At 48.5% G+C, this 19616-nt stretch overlaps 2 protein-coding genes across 2 annotated transcripts; both read right to left on the minus strand.

Moving 5' to 3' along the window:
- Positions 1–1428: 1428 nt before the first annotated feature.
- On the minus strand, positions 1429–3862 carry COA6 (cytochrome c oxidase assembly factor 6). Its single transcript, XM_083171353.1, has 3 exons — positions 3688–3862; positions 2736–2886; positions 1429–1775 (listed from the first exon to the last, which is right to left on the minus strand). The coding sequence occupies exons 2-3, from the start codon at positions 2877–2879 to the stop codon at positions 1680–1682; spliced, it is 240 nt and encodes a 79-aa protein (XP_083027479.1). The 5' UTR covers positions 2880–2886; positions 3688–3862; the 3' UTR covers positions 1429–1679.
- A 3251-nt stretch (positions 3863–7113) lies between these two features.
- LOC146058220 (uncharacterized) lies at positions 7114–15514 on the minus strand. Its single transcript, XM_083170363.1, has 9 exons — positions 15365–15514; positions 13942–14087; positions 12589–12798; positions 12438–12501; positions 11382–11539; positions 11226–11292; positions 9086–9186; positions 8868–8931; positions 7114–8132 (listed from the first exon to the last, which is right to left on the minus strand). Exons 2-9 carry the CDS (start codon positions 14023–14025, stop codon positions 7444–7446), a joined length of 1437 nt encoding a protein of 478 aa, XP_083026489.1. The 5' UTR covers positions 14026–14087; positions 15365–15514; the 3' UTR covers positions 7114–7443.
- Positions 15515–19616: the final 4102 nt, after the last annotated feature.

Below are 19616 nucleotides of genomic sequence, written 5' to 3' on the forward strand. Positions count from 1 at the left end.
AGTTGGCCAAATACCCAGGCTTGCCTACTTTTAGCCAACTCTGAGCAGTGGGGGGTGGAGCTGCCAGGGGGCGTCATAAATGAGGCAAAGTGGGGGCTGAGCTTATGGGGAAGACCACTGTTTGGGGACGTGTTCAGTACAATTGTGTCATGGCCACCCCCCATGCAATGCCAGTAATACAAGCATTGCACAGTGGTGGGGCGCTGTGCATCATATGATCCCCAGGGACAGCCCACAGAGGGGGGAGTGCGGGAGACTGTTGGCAATGAAGGGGGCCAGGGAGGGGGACCCAATTTTCAGGAGCAAAACCCTACATAAACCATCTATGCTATGGCAGAGGACAGATAATTCTCTGCATCAATGGCTGATATGTTGAAATGTTTTTTAGTCCCGCCCCTGTCACAGTACTCCCTTTCCTGATGTAACCACGGCGGTCACTTGTCTTACAGGAGAAATGCTGGACAAATCATCAATGGTAACCATCTATGCAGAATCTTCAATGGCCATCCTTAGCACAATGTGCTGCAGTTCTGTATCTGTACCACGTTTTCTGCACGGTATTACACAGGGTGCCCGCTCTTATTCCGTCGGTACTGACAACTGCTCTGTACAGCTAGAGAGCCTGTTACAGAATGAGCCGCAGTACATAACCAGACCCAAGGGTCCGTAGGAGCGATGTGGAAGAACTGTGGGGCAGATGTATTAAGCAGCCCATTATAAGGAGCGCACCAGCCAATGCGCTCCTAACTGTCAAGTTACAGGCTGATTAAAAAATGACAGTTGGAAACAGACTGGCTGATGTTTTATTACCGGCTACTTTATCACTTCACCAACCTTAATAAATCCTCATCAGACTTTTCCCTCATTCATTTCCATTATTTCTTCTTGTCATACCTCCAGCGCTCTACGCATCTTCTCTTACCCAGCCTAGGGATGGCCATCGCTGCCATTGACATCAATGGTTGCCATCAATGGCAATTGTGCGACTGGCCATCGATAGTGGCATACTATGCAATGGACGACCATCTATGTTTTTAACTATCGATGGTCATCCATTTTCTTTGACCGATTGGCCGGTGAGCCAATCAAAACATGGTAAACGTGGGGCTTCACGTGTGTCAGGGGTGTAGCTATGCTCCGTATCCCGGCCCCTTGGGGAAAAAATAAATAAAACTATTCATTTATGCTTGACATCGATGGAGGGAAACCTTCTGGTTCTCCCCCATCGATGGCAAAACTATTCTACATCAGCCATAAACCATTGATGATTTTGAATCATCGATGGTCGATGAAATCCCTAACCCAGCCACCCCCACTCCCATTATCGTTACAGCAACCATCTATCGCACCATGCTATGACCAATAGAAGGCCAATGATTATCTCTGATTAAACTGTTGGAACCGCACTTAGGGAAGACTCAAAAATAGAAAAGTATCAATCCCTTTCATTTTATTGGTGGGCCCCATATGTACAAAACCAGCAGCCACCAGGCAGAAGCTACGCGAGTCCCCAGCTGATCATTTGCATAAGAATATGACATTTTTCCAAAATAAATTCTTATAATAGTCTCTGTATCAGCGATGAGACCTGGCGGAACCAATCCACTGCTTCCATCTAGGCGACTACACTATCGCACTGTCCGGCCGTAAACATGGCGCGTACACCGGGTCTTTCAATGCTATGTTTTATCAGCGGTTTCTGCAGGTTCAAAGCCGCCCGATTCCAGCTGTGCTTTGTATTTGAGGTAATCTCTCCTTTTGTCGAAGTGCTTGGTCTGTGGGGAAAGGAAATGGAATCATTATACCTGTCCTACAGCGCGGTCTAGATCCACCATTATATCGGGCACACGGATTTATAACAATGGAGGAGTCCCCGGTAACCATTACATTCCGCTTTACATGCAGATGTCCTGGTGCTTACAGGTTATTAATATCATCCGCTCTAACGGCATCGTCCCAACATCAAGTCACAGAGAGATGGGATTATGTACATGCTCGCCAATTTCTGTAACAGAGATTAGGACTTTACAGATGGACAGAATGGTGGTGCAGTGGTTAGCAGAACTGCCTCACAGGACTGAGAACATGGATTTAATACCAACCAATGGGGCAGATCTATTAAGCCTTAAATACCCGAGGGTGATAAAGAGGGATAAAGGAACAGACATTCGACTCATAACTGTCACTTTTTAAACACAGCCTATAGCATGGCAGTTAGGAGTTGATTGGCTGGACGTCATGATTACTCTTTATCACCCTCGTGTTTATCTCTTTTTAAGGCTTGATACATCTGGCCCACTGTTCTACATGTGCACAGTTCTGGCAAATCAAACTGAATCGGACACGATACATCGTGGGAGTGAAAAAGCACCCACAATTTGCCACTGATGAGTTAGATTCCTTTTTATCTTATGTTCTGCATGTCCGACCTCCGGTCCGATGTGCACGGTATTCGGAAACGGGTGGAATCGGGCATAAATCGCATAGTGTATGGGGGCCTCTGCAGACTGATGGCTCTAGGGGACTTTATAATAATCTACAGATGCTATAATGTCACCATTACCCAAATGATGCACATGCAAGGGAGCTAGAGCAATGACTGAGTAATCACAAACCGTCACTACCCCTCTAAGTTACAGCCACAGGTCTGAATCTTTGTTTTACGGTTTTATCCCCGCGCAGATACCCCATGTGCTGAGACAGCATAGCACTGAACTATTATATTGCACTATTACCCATTGTCGCGGGCAGCGGCTCTCAAAGCACTGTCTGAGCTGCTGGCACTTGGTCGCATCCTCCTTATTATCTTCCAGACACTTCCAGTACTTGTCACGCGCATCCCAGCATGCCTTTCTCTCCTCCGCGGACGGAGCCGTCATCTTATCGCTGCAATACAAAAGCCGAGGGTGACACTGATTTCCTGCATCTGTAATGTTGGTTTTAGGTTTAAAAACAGACAATGTGCATAATATTCGCTCCATGCCAGGTACCAGCAAAACATCCGATCCGATCGCGACCAGCACCCACTACAATGGTCGTTTCTGAGATCCTACCTCCCCGCTAACCCCGGGGCCACGCATCGGATCGGGGAAAGGGCAGCGAAATCGCCCAAAACATGGCCGATTTATACAATGAGTCAAGAGTGTATCTAAATTGGCTCGTTTTGGGCCATATCGTCCTGTTGTGTACCCCACATAAGTGGGGCACAGCTTCCAAGGGGAGCCTAAAGGGGTGTACACAAGGTTCAAATCAGCCAGGCAATTTTGACTAGATAGTCAAATCGCCTAGAAGGTTAGCCAGAATCGCCCAGCGTGTACACAGCTGAATTATATCGGTGTGCAGCCCCGTAACATCGCTATTTAGACTGCGCAGGCAATGCAATTTTCATGAAGGCGTCTGTCACAGTATAACCCTAACACATCTTGATTAAGGACTTGGCTTAGTGAACGTTCCTTAGCTGAGTCTGGTGTGTACACATGTTCTGAAGCTAACCCCCCAGGTTAGCTTCAGAACATCATTACTGCTCCTTGACAATAATATGAATATATATTAATATAGATAGAGATTTGAATAAGGTGAGGAGGGAGACACATGAGAATATATGGCAGTGTGTGGTGTGCTCAGCTCAGCCCTTCTTCCCACCTGCACCCAGGGCAGCACCTGTTCCCCAGCCTCCCCTCAGCTCACCTGGCCAGGCAGCAGCACAGCTCTGCAGCACACAGGTCACACTGACCCCACCATGCCGGTCACATCATCACACCGCTGCCGCCACTAGAGGCGAAACGGTCTTCAGTCTCAGCGGTTTCTTCTGATGGATTTCTTAGGCAGCAGCCATCTTCCCGGGGACAAAACCTTGCGTCGGAACGCCGGATTGATTATAATGCGTCTGCCTCTAGTGTCCCTTACGTCACCTCCATAGTAACGCGATGAGTTGTTCCCTGCCAAATCACGGGTCTTCAACAAAATGGCGGACATGATACGCCTGTCACTGCTGCTAGAGAGTTTCGTACACTGTATATAGCGCCACCTGCTGGGGGATACTGTTGTATGCACGCTACAGAGACATCTATCAACTCCTGAGCCAGTGTACTACTGATGGCAGAGAGGCTGCTGTAGTGTTATCAATTCTACCAAATATAAAGTATCAGTCACATCACAGCATTTTCCCTCACTACTAGGGAGTCTGGCACGCTGTTGCAGCGCATTATAGGGAGATGTATCAAACCTAAACAGGACAAGTGAGGTTGCCCAGGCCTAGGGTGATCAGCTGTACCGTTGACCAAGGAGGACTGTCCCGGTTCTGATACTCTTACGTCCCATGGCCCTGGAAAATCCTCTTTTGGAAACCTACAGTCCAACTTTTTTCCTCAAATTGTGCCAGAGTTGCCAAAGCTCCATGAGTAAGGTGTTTGACTGCAATATGGAAGGCATTGGGTTTGAATCTGGTGTATGCTGCAATTTTGAAACGTGTGCCATAATTGCCGGCTTCTGGCTGCACCCTCCACGAGGTGGGCAAATGTATGTGGGCATGGGTGGCACAGAATAGATGGGCAAGTGTATTTTGCTTATTGTTTACTAGAAGCCCAAGATTGCTTATCAACAGTTACATGGCGATAGGAAATTGTTTGGGGGCATTGGCCAGCCGCCAACTAACACTTTACTTACCCCATATAATACACAATCAACCTATATAATAAATATAGATGTATGTATTTGGGAAGGGGGTGTGTGTGTGGGGGGGGGGGGGGGGGGGGGCGGCAGATAATTAATTCCATTTAATTGCAGTGACAGGCTGTCTGTTCTAACTAAAACCCCTTTTACATCACCGCAAAACCCCAGCTCTTCGGCTGGTCAGAGACGGTGTAAATAGGACACGCCGTGTCCCTTTACACTGGACTTCTACCCAGGTCCTGAACTGGGTAGAACACGGCTAGAACCTGGGTAGAGGGCAGTGTAAATGGGTACGCCGGGCTCCCATTTACATCAATGGTCGACGTGCAACCTGCGGACCGCAGCGTCCGCAGGTTGGCCAGGGGGAGGGGGGGCAGGGGCACACACAGGCTGCGCTGCTGTCTGCTATACTCTGCAGACAGCAGCAGCGCCGGCGGAGGTGAATGGATGCCTGTGTTCGGCATCCATTCACCTCCCAGACGACGGCTGGGGGGTGCACATGGGATGGGGCAAGCCCAGCAGATTACCTTAGTGCTGGGCTTGCCCCCAGCGCAGCGGTATGGGTCCCGGCGGCGATCGGCGCTTGGAGATGATGTCATCTCCAAGCGGCGGCGGGGGGCTGCGGGCGGTGTAAAAGGGAGCAAATGCCGGGTCGCATCCGGCTTGAAGCAGGGATCAAAAACCCGGTGTAAAAGGGGTATTATGCTGATATATTGGTGGGTCAGTGGTGTGAGAGGGTATAGGGAAATAATGACAGGCTCTCAAATCGGTCTGTCTAATAGAGTAAAGGCCAGATGTATCAAGCCAATCAGCTCATAACTGTCACATCACAGAATGGGTTTGGAAAATGACAGTTAGCAGCTGGTTGTTTATCACTCTCCACTTTTCGAAGCTGGATACATCTGGCCCTAGTGAGAGATCTTTATCACATTCACCAATACTTCACCAGTCAGAGGAGCTAGCACTCACATAATGGGTCTGCCATGCTCACCCTAGCTTTCTCCGTCATACTCGTCACCAATACACATCCTCTTCGGTCACAGGTCACACAGCAAGTCACAGATGCAGCCGTGACACTTGTAATTGTCTATCAGAGCTAATACAGTACAAGACCCCTGATAGGTCAGCGTCAGTCGCCCCTGATTCGCAGTGGGGTTCTGTGTGGGATGCAGGGTCACTATGGACAAAATGCCATGCGAATCTCCTTCAAAACCAGGTTGTGCTGCAAGAGGGAAAATTCAAAATGTGCATTTGGAGTAGGCCAACATGAAGCATCCAGTCTGTTTCCTGTGTGCAATACAAGATTTCTATAGCAGCATGGTTGGGCCAGGAGCAACTGTGTGTCCTCTAATGTTCAGTCTAGCGCCCCGCACCCTCCAAACCCGTGCTGTTCCTGTCTGGGGCGTCGCTCTCTCACTGCAGAACTTCTCAGTACAATCTGGTCTGTATCTCAGTGCTGAGACACAGGCCAGAATGTGCTCAGAAAAGAACAGAGAGGGAGTGACCACACGTTGGATGTTAGAGCAACTGACTCCAGCCCATGAAGGACACATCATTAGCATGTAATAAGATCTAGTCTGTCCCAGACGAAGGACCTTATTCTGGTTAGTTCGCACGGCCTCTGGGGGACTCACAAGACTGTGAATTTGAATAAGGCCCAAAGTGCAGTGTATGTAAGACATAGCCAGGCCTATAATCACAGTAAGCCATCACAGACACACAACAGACATGGTAGGAAAGTCTGCTGCCTCTGAGCATATAAAGCAGCTCCATTCTTCCCTTTATAATACCGTTAGTGACCACCGGCTGCCATGCTGAGGAGAATGTGGGTTTCAAGGCAACTGGAACCCTCCCCCCTCTTCTGCATTTGATACATGTATAACTTGCACAATACAAGTAGAATTTCATGAACAGGGTCAGCGTAACATTCTGTCCCCGTACAATGAAGAAAGGACCAATCAGTGTTAGCAAGGTGTACACAAGTAGCCAGTTCATCTACACCTCTATTATACACCTATCTGTGTATAATACAGCCCCAGTGTCAGCCACAGATCAATCTCAACTTATAGCACTGAGCAGGAGACGTTACAGTCACAGGGAATAAGCAATTCCATCAGGGAACGGTTATGAAATATACAACATAATATAAGGAGACATTTAACCGATTGGGTGGTGACTGGACCTTCCACTGACCTGCTGCAGTTACACGCCTGTCTATTGGGGGTGAGGTTTGTCAATACCCTTAAAGCACAATTCTAGTCTGCATATCAGTGCTGAAATACAGATCACACTGTGCTAGAATCACCACAGCAGAGAGTAGCACCCCAGGCAGGGAAAAGAAACTGCGCATGTTTTAAAAAGATGGGGATTGCTAGATTGAATACTACGGTGGAAATTTCAAACGCTGAAAAAAAAAAAAAAAAAAAAACAAGAAATAAACGGTTAACGTTTCTCCAGCCATCTGTAATTAGGTTGTAAATGACATACATAAAAATAAACTGTTCAGAAAGGTGAATATAAATAAAGCTTTGTGAAAAAAAAAATCTACACAAAACCTATATTTTAAGCCCTCTTATAACCCTAGGCCGCATGAGGGCAGATTATTGTGCTCAATATTAGATTTTCATATTGGGATCAAAGTACACAATATAACAAAAACAAAATTATTTACATTGAGGTTTTCTGTATACAAACTGGCTCTGCAATCCAAGCGCAACATAGTCATTGGCCAATCCAAAATGGCTTCCAAGACACCTAGATATATGCAGTAACTCAGGCGTCTGACTTATGGTTCTTGCGATGTTTGGCGAGGTGAGTGTTCTGGGAGAAGCACTTTCCGCACTCCGAACAGACAAAGGGCCTCTCCCCGGTGTTAATTCTCTGGTGCCGGACGAGAGCAGAATTGTACATAAAACACTTTCCGCATTCAAAACATGCAAACTGTTTCTGCTTAGCGCCAGAGTCTGCGGCCGGGGGAGGCGGCGACGTGTAAAACAGAGGTAGCCATGACTCGGCTTTGTGAAGGGCCTGGTGCGTGAGGAAATCTGAGGCGTTTATGAAGCAGTCCTGGCAGTGGGGGCATTGGTACGCAGTGTGCTCACTGGGTTCCAGATTAGAGATGAAATCCAACTCGTTATCAAGGTTGTCCTCCCACCTAGTGAAAATACTGCGCACTTCTTTTCTGAGCGGGACTGGATTTCCTTTCCTGCGTTTGTTCGGAGGGTTGTAGGAATACTTGGCCTTCAGGTGTTCAGTCACCGACTCGGCCAGCTTTAGTTCCCGGCGAGAGGATGGGTCCTTATTCTCGATCATCACGGATCTCGTCCAGGTGAGGGAGGAGGTTTCGCTGGCGAGTTTGGCAGATAGGTAGTTCTGGGTGACGTCGTTAGACGGGTCCCTCTCTGAAGCCCGAAACACGTCGTCATGTTGTGGATGGTGTCCTTCCCTTCTGGACAACGGAGCTGAGGGGAGGGAAAGTGTTAGGGATCAGAGTCAGGGATGTGACCTCTACATAAACTACACCATGGGTTCTCAAAATTGGTCAGACAGGGTCCAATGTAATCAAGTCCTTTCATGTGCAGGTTCCACAAATTAAAGAGTATGGTATATTTTCTTTTTTTTTTATTGAAATCCAAAATCTTGAGGTAAAAAAAAAAAAAAAAAAAAAATCGCACAATTATTTATCAACAAGTGATAAAATGTATTGTGAATAATAAAATTTGTGTTTGATAAATGGTGATCCAGCCAATCAGCGCCTGTCATGGGTTTGCAAAAAAAAAGGCAATTGAGAGCTGATTGGCCGGAGAACTATTTATCATAGGCAATACGTTTTATCACTCACAATGAGTAATCACTTATTGATAAATGGGCCCCAAGATTTGGATTTCAAATCAGAAAAAAATATCATCGGTGCTTCAGCTGGGGGAACCTGCACCAGAAAGGACTTTATCTACATTCTATAATTAATACTTGAACCTTTCAAGAGAATTTAATAGTCACTAACAAGGACACGTTGCAGACAGGGGTGGGAGACAAATACGGATTTAAGTCAAAGTGATTCACAGACACATCGGCAACGCCAACCCTAAGTACGACCTCTTACGGTACCCATGCGCCATTTCCATCGGGTTATCAAATAAAATCTGCGGCCTCCTTGCACTGAATTGGGAAGAGTTACAAACCAAAGACTCTCTCACCTGAGCTGATCTCAGCAGCGACGGCCTCATCCTTACACTGCTCGGGGGATATCCTGTTTCCCTCCTGTTATAGAAGAACATGCGTCATATACACGTCTCACCCACACAGGACATCTCTATAGGACTCACACACAGGGCGGGGACATGGGAATAACACAATATCCTGCACTGTGAGAAGCGGATGTACAAGGAGGAGAGGTCAGAGCAGGTTCCTCTACCTGATATTCCTGTGTCACTGTCCTGTTCTCTTCCTCTATACAGCCCGGAGAGTACAGAGGGGTCTCACAGGGGTCTGCGGGATTTCTAGCGCTGCGCCCACCTGCGGGGAATGGGTACAGAGTATTACATTACAGTAGGTATAGTTATTCTATATACAGCCCGGAGAGTACAGAGGGGTCTCACAGGGGTCTGTGGGATTTCTAGCGCTGCGCCAACCTGCGGGGAATGGGTACAGAGCATTACATTACAGTAGGTATAGTTATTCTATATACAGCCCGGAGAGTACAGAGGGTCTCACAGGGGTCTGCGGGATTTCTAGCACTGCGCCCACCTGCAGGGAATGGGTACAGAGCATTACATTACATTACAGTAGGTATAGTTATTCTATATACAGCACGGAGAGTACAGAGGGGTCTCACAGGGGTCTGCGGGATTTCTAGCGCTGCGTCCACCTGCGGGGAATGGGTACAGAGCATTACATTACAGTAGGTATAGTTATTCTATATACAGCCCGGAGAGTACAGAGGGGTCTCACAGGGGTCTGCGGGATTTCTAGCACTGCGCCCACCTGCGGGGAATGGGTACAGAGCATTACATTACAGTAGGTATAGTTATTCTATATACAGCCCGGAGAGTACAGAGGGGTCTCACAGGGGTCTGCAGGATTTCTAGCGCTGCGCCCACCTGCGGGGAATGGGTACAGAGCATTACATTACAGTAGGTATAGTTATTCTATATACAGCCCGGAGAGTACAGAGGGGTCTCACAGGGGTCTGCGGGATTTCTAGCGCTGCACCCACCTGTGTGGAATGGGTACAGAGCATTACATTACAGTAGGTATAGTTATTCTATATACAGCCCGGAGAGTACAGAGGGGTCTCACAGGGGTCTGCGGGATTACTAGCGCTGCGCCCACCTGCGGGGAATGGGTACAGAGCATTACATTACAGTAGGTATAGTTATTCTATATACAGCCCGGAGAGTACAGAGGGGTCTCACAGGGGTCTGCGGGATTTCTAGCGCTGCGCCCACCTGCGGGGAATGGGTACAGAGCATTACATTACAGTAGGTAAAGTTATTCTATATACAGCCCGGAGAGTACAGAGGGGTCTCACAGGGGTCTGCGGGATTTCTAGCGCTGCGCCCACCTGCGGGGAATGGGTACAGAGCATTACATTACAGTAGGTATAGTTATTCTATATACAGCCCGGAGAGTACAGAGGGGTCTCACAGGGGTCTGCGGGATTTCTAGTGCTGCGCCCACCTGCGGGGAATGGGTACAGAGCATTACATTACAGTAGGTATAGTTATTATGTATACAGCCCGGAGAGTACAGAGGGGTCTCACAGGGGTCTGCGGGATTTCTAGCGCTACGCCCACCTGCGGGGAATGGGTACAGAGCATTACATTACAGTAGGTATAGTTATTCTATGTACAGCCCGGAGAGTACAGAGGGGTCTCACAGGGGTCTGCGGGATTTCTAGCGCTGCGCCCACCTGCGGGGAATGGGTACAGAGCATTACATTACAGTAGGTATAGTTATTCTATATACAGCCCGGAGAGTACAGAGGGGTCTCACAGGGGTCTGCAGGATTTCTAGCGCTGCGCCCACCTGCGGGGAATGGGTACAGAGCATTACATTACAGTAAGTATAGCTATTCTATGTACAGCCCGGAGAGTACAGAGGGGTCTCACAGGGGTCTGCAGGATTTCTAGCGCTGCACCCACCTGCGGGGAATGGACACAGAAATAGGAGCATCAACATAAGCCCTCAACTGTATTATAGTGAGCCCAACCATTCTCCGCACATGCAGCCACTGGATGGCCGGAGCAATTTAAATGGGCCTATAGGAGCACACTCGCGCTTGCGTATAATGACGCAGTCTGGTCAGTGACCATATACTTCCCCTGCCCTTTCTCACCATTATACAGCACTGATACAGGCTGTTCCTCTGGCCCATATATACAGCAAAGTCCACAGCGCATGCTCAGAAGCAGATTTGAGCATCTTTGTGTATCGCCAGGTGGTGTTGGGCGTATCTTTGTGTGAGCTGGCCAATCCTGGGGGGGGGGCAGGTTGTTGTCACATGCTTTACTCCAGCCTCAGAATCCACCCCCGAGCACCTGCTCCTCTCTCACCTGGGCTTATCTCAGCAGGTACGACCTCTTCCTCGGGCTGCTGGCGGGATATCCCGTCTGACTCCTCCTGTCATACAAGAACACGCGTGAGAACATCCTGCCATGTGAGACATGCGAGGAAGCAGAGCTAGGAGGCACCAGACCAGGTTCCCCTACCTGACCGTCCTGGGTGACAATCCCGCTCTCTTCCTCTATAGTCCCCGGCAGAGAACAGGGAGCGGTATGAGAACCTGAACCTTTCTCCTCGGCCTGGCAACATGGAGAACCTTCCTCTGAATCACAGCGATTTCTTTCTGATACTTCTCCATCACAGCCTGGTCAGTGTAATGCAAAACATGCAGAATCATTCCAGAGATCCGGATTATCCGCCTTGTTTTGTGTTGGGATGAACAAAAGACAAACTGTACTATGTACTAGAATAAGCCCCAAAGGCCAACTAACAACGGGGTCTATGTACTAAATCTTGGAGAGAGAGAAAATGTACAGAGATAAATGGGCAGATTTAACAATGAGTGATATTCTTGTTATCACTCGTTAGTTACCCAACCAATCAAACACATGACACTCAGGAGCTGATTGGCTGGAGCACCAATTAACATGCGTGACAAATGATGACAAGAATAATCCTCATTGTTCAATCTGTCCCAGTACCAACCAATCAGCTATTGTAATTTTTTTTTTTTAAACACGGTAGTTAAAAGCCGATTGGCTGGTAATTTATCTCTCTCGAAATCTTAGTACATAGATCCCCAAAACCTCCCTTTTTTCATTTTTAGAAGGTTTAGAAATGTACCCCTAAGATTTTGCTCCATGTTGTGTGTGCTTTGGCCAGTTCACTGTAATGGTCTGCCACAAAAAGTAACACGGGAAGACAACTAACACAATTACACATCCCCACAACACACAGTAAATGGCTTTTCCACCTTCAGGCAACTTTCACTTACTGGCTGCCAACTGCAGCGTGCTGTGCCCCCCCCCCCCATATGCCAGATTATATAAATTAAACCTAAAATTACAAGGGTCATTCTAACAAAGTAATATCGCCAGTAAAAAGTTGCATGAGGACATGCCAACAAGCAAAAGTCACCTGAAGGCGGAATTTTGTCAGATGAAACACCATGAGCCCTATAATAAGGAAGTGTTCCTATATCCATTCTGTTGTACTGTAGAGTAGCAGAACAGACGCGGGCTTGTCGTCACCACATTACTTACCCTCAGAGTCCTTGGGAGGACTGCAGTCCGCCATCACATCCTGGTCTTCCATGTACTCACACTCCTTGGTGGAGAAAGAGAGAGTGACATCATCACACCATATAGGGATCTGGCCCACCCAGTAATACATTCATCACCCAGAGACACAGACCTCTGGCGGTACTGCCCCCTTCCCAGCAGTCATCTCTCCGGTCAGCAGCTGGATGATCTTATTGGTGATCTGCAGAATCCTCCGCCCGTTGTTTCTCTCATGTATCAGCAAGCGAGGTGGAGGCCCCACTACGGGGGTCCGGGACCTGCAGGTTCTGTCCACCACACATGTCGGCTCATGTTCCCTCAGCTTCTTCACAACAATATAGTCCTATAAGAGCACAATTACCTCAGAGTTACGTGTAGGATCTATGATGGGTCACAGTTATGGTAGTTATTGGTGTGGGCTATTTAGGTCACTCTCCCGAAATACGGCCAGTATGTGTGGCAGTCATATGGACATTCCCCCACTACCATATATTCAGAATAAAATTACAATGTAACGAAGGGATGGCCGTTAACCAAAAATCATTGATGGTTTATGGCCGATCTAAAATACTTTTGCCACAAATTCCGCCCCACAACACCCACAAATCCCCATCTCCAAGTTCTGATTGGACCACAGGTCAATTTCAATGGCAACCACCAGTGGCGGATCCAGAGGAGGGGCTGCAGCACAGTTCAAGATTCAAATAGTGGGAAAACACCAACTGCCAGTGAGTCAGATGGGAATGGCAGTTGGTGGCAGTGGGTGTGGCTCCCCTATTTGAATTTTGAGCTTTGCTGCAGCCCCACCCGTGGAACCTCTCCTGGCAACCACATTGCTATGTCTAGGTAGCCATGGAAAAGGTCAAATAGGTTGCCACTGTCCAAAGGTCGACACAAGCAATAGATCGACATACATTTTTCATGGTTTTTGTGTCAATGTCAACATGCAACCCCAATTAGTGTAGCGCTTTGTTGGGCGCACTTTACCGTTCCCAATTGTGATTCGTGTGAATGATAAAGTACGAAGAAGTCCCAAAAAAGTTGTGAAAAACTCATGTTGACCTTTTCACGTGTCGACCATTGTCATGGCCGACCTATTGACTCTGTCTAGACACTGTAGACCAGGCATGTCCAAACTGTGGCCCTCCAGCTGTTGTGAAACTACACATCCCAGCATGCCTTGCCATAGTTTTAACATTCTCTAATAGCAAAACTGTGCCAAGGCATTCTGGGACTTGTAGTTTAACAACAGCTGGAGGGTCATAGTTTGGACATGCCTGCTGTAGACCTTTCAATCGCTTCCCGTTCTCGGCACCTGGTGTTATTTGTCCAAACAAGGGGTTTCTTTACTAAGACGGGAGTTCTATTGAAGATGGGGTGTTTCCCATAGCAACCAACCAGAGTCTACTTCTTATTTATTTAGCATCTTCTAGAAGATAATAGATAGGATGGGGGAGGAGGCTGGGAGGGGAGGCTGGCGATTCACCTCTCCGGTCAGCAAGTAGATAATCTCCAGGGTGAGATTCAGGATGGTGTCAGTCATTGGATTCTTGTCCTTCATAGGTGACATATGGCAACGCCCAAGGAACGCTCCACCTCTTACCGCAATGTATCGCTGTCAGCGCATTCAGGCTAAAACGGGAAAACACCCCACAGTGAGCAGGAACCAATCTGCATAACTCACACATTTCATACACCCAAAAGTGACGTTCCCTCCGCGCACTTTGCTATAATGACAGTCCGCAGCGCCAGGGCAGACTTGCACCACCCCACTGCGATGCCACGCCTGGAAATAGGCCCATCCCTCATTGGCCCGCAGCTGGGTCAGCACACCCTCTATAAGCTGTCCCATGAGAACAGTAATCTGGGCACCTGCACTGACACCACTTACAGATCAACATAGAACGTGTGACTTATGCCCGTGACCAGCATGACTGAGTAGGGTTCCTATACTACCTGGGACACTTATGCATTAAACATGTTCTGGGGCTGTCTTAATTCAAGCCTGCATATGACGACTTCTGCAACGTACTTTCACTTTGAGCTGTGACAGTTTTTAGCCCACAAACTCTCCACCACACCCCCAGCCCAGTCCCTATCTGCTCCTACCTCCAATCTCTGGGGGAAATTGACTAAAATGTGTATTCTACTTCACACGTGATGTTGCTATAGGCAACCAATCAGATCCTGTCTACTATCTTCTAGAGGGTGCTAAATAAATAAGTAGATTCTGATTGGTTGCCTATAGCAACATCATATGTGAAGTAGAACACACATCTTAGTAAATTTCCCCCTCTGTCCTCATAATTACCTCTGTCCATATCCAGTAAGTTTAAAATAGACCAGTGTCCCTGCAACAAGTGCTCTTGCTTTCGGTTATGTCATCTTGTAGCACACAAAGGAGTAATTTTGTGCGTCAAGTGGCCTCTAGTGGAGTCAGTACACAGCCATATACACGTATTGCTATCTAGTCAAGCAGCATGGGTACATTTTGCGAAGGATCATCTGGCTACAGCTTTGGGGGTGGAGGGCACGGTGTTTGGGGGGACGGGGTCCAGGGGAGCACCCTCTTAATTACAGTACACTAAAGTAAAACAATTAAAGTCAATAAACACAGAGGATGCTGCACAGCCTGTCTGACAACACCTATTAGTCCTTTAAGTCTGTGGAACTACAAGTCCCACAATGACCTGTGGAGCCACAGAGGCTGGAGAGTATATACTGTATAGCCTCCCACCCCTAGCTCCTGCACAGTGCACAGCAGGAAGTTACAGGGATCTGCAGGAGCTCCCAGTGCTGTGTGTACATGGCAGCCATGTCTGCTGGGGTGGGTGCTGCACTGATCCTGTCCCTGCAGCCTCATACACCCCCCTCCCCCCTTGCTGCTGTCCTGTCCCCCGGGCCCTTACCTGCCTGAGCAGACAGCTGGCTACATGCAGCATAGGCATTAGGCACACACTAACTCCTGTCCCTGCCTGCTGCCGCCATCTTGTGGGAGGTCACCTGCCCACACAGCTGCTGTCTCATATAGACGTCACAGCTACTCTCTCTCTCCCTCACAAGGGCCCTTATTCTAGTTCACTCTTTCTGACAAAATCCTTCTTAGAGGGACAAAACCATGTGCACTGCAGGGGGGCAGACGTAAAATGTGCAGAGAGAATTAGATTTGGGTGAGTTATTTTGTTTCTGTGCAGGGTAAATACTGGCTGCTTTATTTTTACACTGCAATATAGAGCTCACTTTGAAGTAAAACCCCACCAAATCTAATTCTCTCTGCACAAGTAACATCTGCCCCCCTGCAGTGCACATGGTTTTATCCATCTAAGAAGGATTTTGTCAGAAAGAGTGAACTAGAATAAGGCCCACAGTCACTCACTCTCACACACACTCCTTGATACAGATTAGATTTCTCTTACATTACTTTGTTACAACTTTCTCCTCTCCCTCTCTCTCTCTCTCTCTCTCCCCCCACCATACTAGGGATGGCCATCGACCATCGATGATTCGAAATGGCTGATGTCAAATACTTTTGCCATCGATGGGGGAGAACCAGATGCTTTCCCTCCATCGATGGAACAGCAAAACGATGTTTTGCTTTTTTTTTTTTCAAAGTGCCGGGACACGGATGATAGCTCCGCCCCCCGACACCCGCGAAGTCCCACCCCTCGTGTTTTGATTGGACCGAAGGCCAATCAATCAAACACAATGGATGACCATCGATATGTAAAAATATCGATGTCATCCATTGCATAGTTTAGCACTATCGATGGCCAGTTGCAGAATTGCCATCGATGGCAACCATTGATGGCAATGGCAACGATGGACATCCCTACACCACACAGACACACGCACACGCCCCCATCTCACTAGTTCCCACACAGATCTCCGTCACTCCCATGCTAAAGGATGGCTACACAGTAGATGATATATTACACAATATTCCCAATAACGACCATTGTTAACGATATGTATATGCATTGTCTAGTGTGTATGCACTATATCTGGGGTAGCCAACCATAGTCCTCGAGAGCTACCAACAGTGCATGTTTTGCAGGTCTCCTCACAGAATCACAAGTGAGCTAATTAGCTCCATCTGTGTATCTTTGAAAATGTGTCAGTGATTAATGAGTGCAGCTGTGCAGCAGCTAGGTTGTCTGGAAAATGTGAACTGTTGGTAGCTCTCGAGGACTAGGGTTGGCTACCACTGCACTATATCGTTACCGATGCACGCTCTCGCAGCAGGGTGTGGTAGTATGCGAGTCTGACGGTCAGTATATCGACATCAGAATCATGACCGCCGGTATGACAGGGAGGGGGGGGGGGGGTGAGCACAATTAAGCCCCACGCGGTCTATTGTCCTTCTACCAGGGAGAATAGTGTCTGTCAGTTGGGATCCCGTCTATCGGCATTTATACAGTCGGGATTCCGATGTCGGAGTACTGACCGTCAGAATCCCAACTGTCGCTCCGGCACCCGTCAGCACGTTACTTTGGCATCTGTAGATGCAGGATAGCAATAGCAATGCTCGTCACGCCCGGAATCCGCAAGTGTGTACGTGCTTGCTGATGACAGCATCCCGCCGGGTCCGCACTGGGTACACATAAGGGGCCTTATTCAGACCTCGCTAGGCTGTGCAGCACCCCTCCCCCCAAATACCCTCGCTACGCTGCTTACACATTCGCTCACATGCGCCCGCGCAGAGGAGAAATCATTTATCGGTTGCTCACCATCGAATGACTTCTCTGTCCGCAGCCGATGGGTAGCCCAGGACTTTTCTGCTGCACGGTCTTCTCCGAATTGGAGGCGGGCGCTGTCGTCATGTGACATCATCCGCTCCGCCCAGCAGACAGGGGCATGCCTGCATTTCCGGGGACTCATCCTGCGTTTCACGCCTGAAACACCGGGTCTCCAACCCGGAACGCCCCCTGTCTGTCAATCAGGCAACAAGCACTCCGGCGAATGCAAATTTCACCGAAAGGACTCGCTGCGGGGGTCTGTACAGGCGTATTAGTGCCTATGCAGATGTGGATGCGGTACACTTATATGGTGTCCTTGTCGACATAGACACCAAAAAAAGTGAAAAAGTGGTGTCGACCATAACGATGTCAACCATAAGCTTGTGTCCACCTTCTGACAATGTCGACCTAGAGCAGTGGTAGCCAACTCCAGTCCTCGAGAGCTACCAACAGTCCACATTTTCCAGACAACCTAGCTGCTGCTCAGGTTCTTCTTTTCATCAGCGACCAGAGATGGTCGCTGATGAAAATGAAACTGCCGGGGGGAGCCGCAGTGGTAATCAGCTGGTCCCAGCGATCACTACAGGGGTAAAAACGGGAGCGCGCACCCAGCGATATATCGCCGGTGCACACTCCCATCGTGGCCAATATGGTCGCTTAGCGACCATATTTCCCGCGATATTATACAAAATTGCCCCCGTGTGTACGCACCAATAGAGTCAGTGCAAGTGTGATGCAAGGGGAGCTCACAATGGGGCAGATTAACAAGAGATAAATGCAAGGGTGATAAGGAGAGATAAACGTCCAGCCAATCAGCTCCTTACTGACTTTTTTCAAACACAGCCTGTAACATGGCAGTTAGCAGCTGATTGGCTGAACATTTATCTCTCCTTATCACACGGGCATTTATCTCGTTAAGGCTTAATACATCTGCCCACAATGTGATACTCTGTGAGTTTTATCCTATTGTTACTGCAGGATAACTTGTAATGCACATTTGATTACAGGGTGCGAGTTTGACAGGAGCCTGCGCCGATCAGGGAGACTTCTGTGTGTTAAGAGTCAATTAAAGTGTGAGCTTGTCTTGGTCGTAGAAATACAAAAAGTAATACACTTGTGCGATCGGATTCGATGCGCCATCGCAGCGAACCCGATTGCATCTTGTGGTGCTAAAGTGCCCCCTTTGCAGCACCCGATGTCGCATGCCATCTTGAGATGGCCCATCAGGTGCTGGAAGAGGGCGGGTAGAGGGTGGCGTTATGTAGTGCAAGAAGCGTTAACAGCTGGGGTCAGTCAGCGTTGGCGGCAGAATTGTTTAAAACACTGAGCTATCTCAGCCAATCAGAGGGCTGCCCAGTGTTTTAAACACTTCTACCGCCACCGCTGACTGACCTCCACCGTCAGCGCTAGCGCTTCTTGCACTACATAACGCCACATATGTAAGGTTGCTCTGAGCAACCTTACATATGTGTGCTAGGGATGGCCATCGTTGCCATTGCCATCGATAGTGCTTAACTATGCAATGGATGACCATCGATATTTTTACATATCGATGGTCATCCATTGTGTTTGATTGATTGGCCTGTGGGCCAATCAAACACGGGGTGCGTGGCTTCCCGGGTGTCGGAGCTATGCTCCGTGTCCTGGCACTTTGAAGAAAGAAAAAAAAAAGCAAAACATTGTTTTGCTATTCCATCGATGAAGGGAAACCATCTGGTTCTCCCCATCGATGGCAAAAGTATTCAACATCGGCCATGAACCATTGATGATTTCGAATCATCGATGGTCGATGGCCATCCCTAATGCGTGCACGTTCAGGAAGAAGTGGACGGGCAAATGAAATGTCCGTCACGGCCGCATTAGCGTGGGAACACCCACGAAATGCTGGGCGTTTCCATATGCTAATTGGACAGCCCCACGCCGCCCGCAAGGATGGGTGTGTGCACCCTGCAGTTTGTTCGCTGTGGGCGCACACACCCAGCGCATGCACAGAATTTTTTTTTTAAAACATCAGTCCCGTGTGAACGGACCAGAACAAGGTCCTATAATCAGTTACTGCTTTCTCTGCATCTCCGAGTACGCTCATCATAATAAGTTATTGTAGGCCAATGCTGTGACAGCAACACATGAGGGGAGAAGGGCATTATACTTTCAGCACTGCTATAAGCAGTTACTTGCAGACCAATGCTGTCTCTGCGGATTCAGTATAAAATCCCAGCGGTCGGGATCCCGGCGTTCAAAATCCCCATGCCGGAATCCCGACCGCCAAAATCCCGACAAGGGGGGGGGGACGTGGCTCGCCACGCAGCGGGCCCGGTGCCTCGCTACGCTCGGCACGCTAATTTATTCTCCCTCCAGGGGTGTCGTGGACACCCTCGGAGGGAGAAAGTGTCGGGATTTCGGCGGTCGGGATTCCAGCGTCGGG

Source organism: Crinia signifera, chromosome 2, assembly GCF_055691185.1.
Source record: "Crinia signifera chromosome 2, ASM5569118v1, whole genome shotgun sequence".
Taxonomy (NCBI): Eukaryota; Metazoa; Chordata; class Amphibia; order Anura; family Myobatrachidae; genus Crinia; species Crinia signifera.

Coding starts and splice junctions, on each gene's coding strand:
- LOC146058220 (XM_083170363.1), bottom strand. CDS start 14,025: ATGTCACCTATGAAGGACAAGAATCCAATGACTGACACCATCCTGAAT. Junction 12,502..12,588: donor AGGGGGCAGTACCGCCAGAG/GTCTGTGTCTCT, acceptor TTCTCCACCAAG/GAGTGTGAGTACATGGAAGA. Junction 8,932..9,085: donor CAGTGACACAGGAATATCAG/GTAGAGGAACCT, acceptor CTTCTATAACAG/GAGGGAAACAGGATATCCCC.
- COA6 (XM_083171353.1), bottom strand. CDS start 2,879: ATGACGGCTCCGTCCGCGGAGGAGAGAAAGGCATGCTGGGATGCGCGT. Junction 1,776..2,735: donor GCCGCTGCCCGCGACAATGG/GTAATAGTGCAA, acceptor CTTTCCCCACAG/ACCAAGCACTTCGACAAAAG.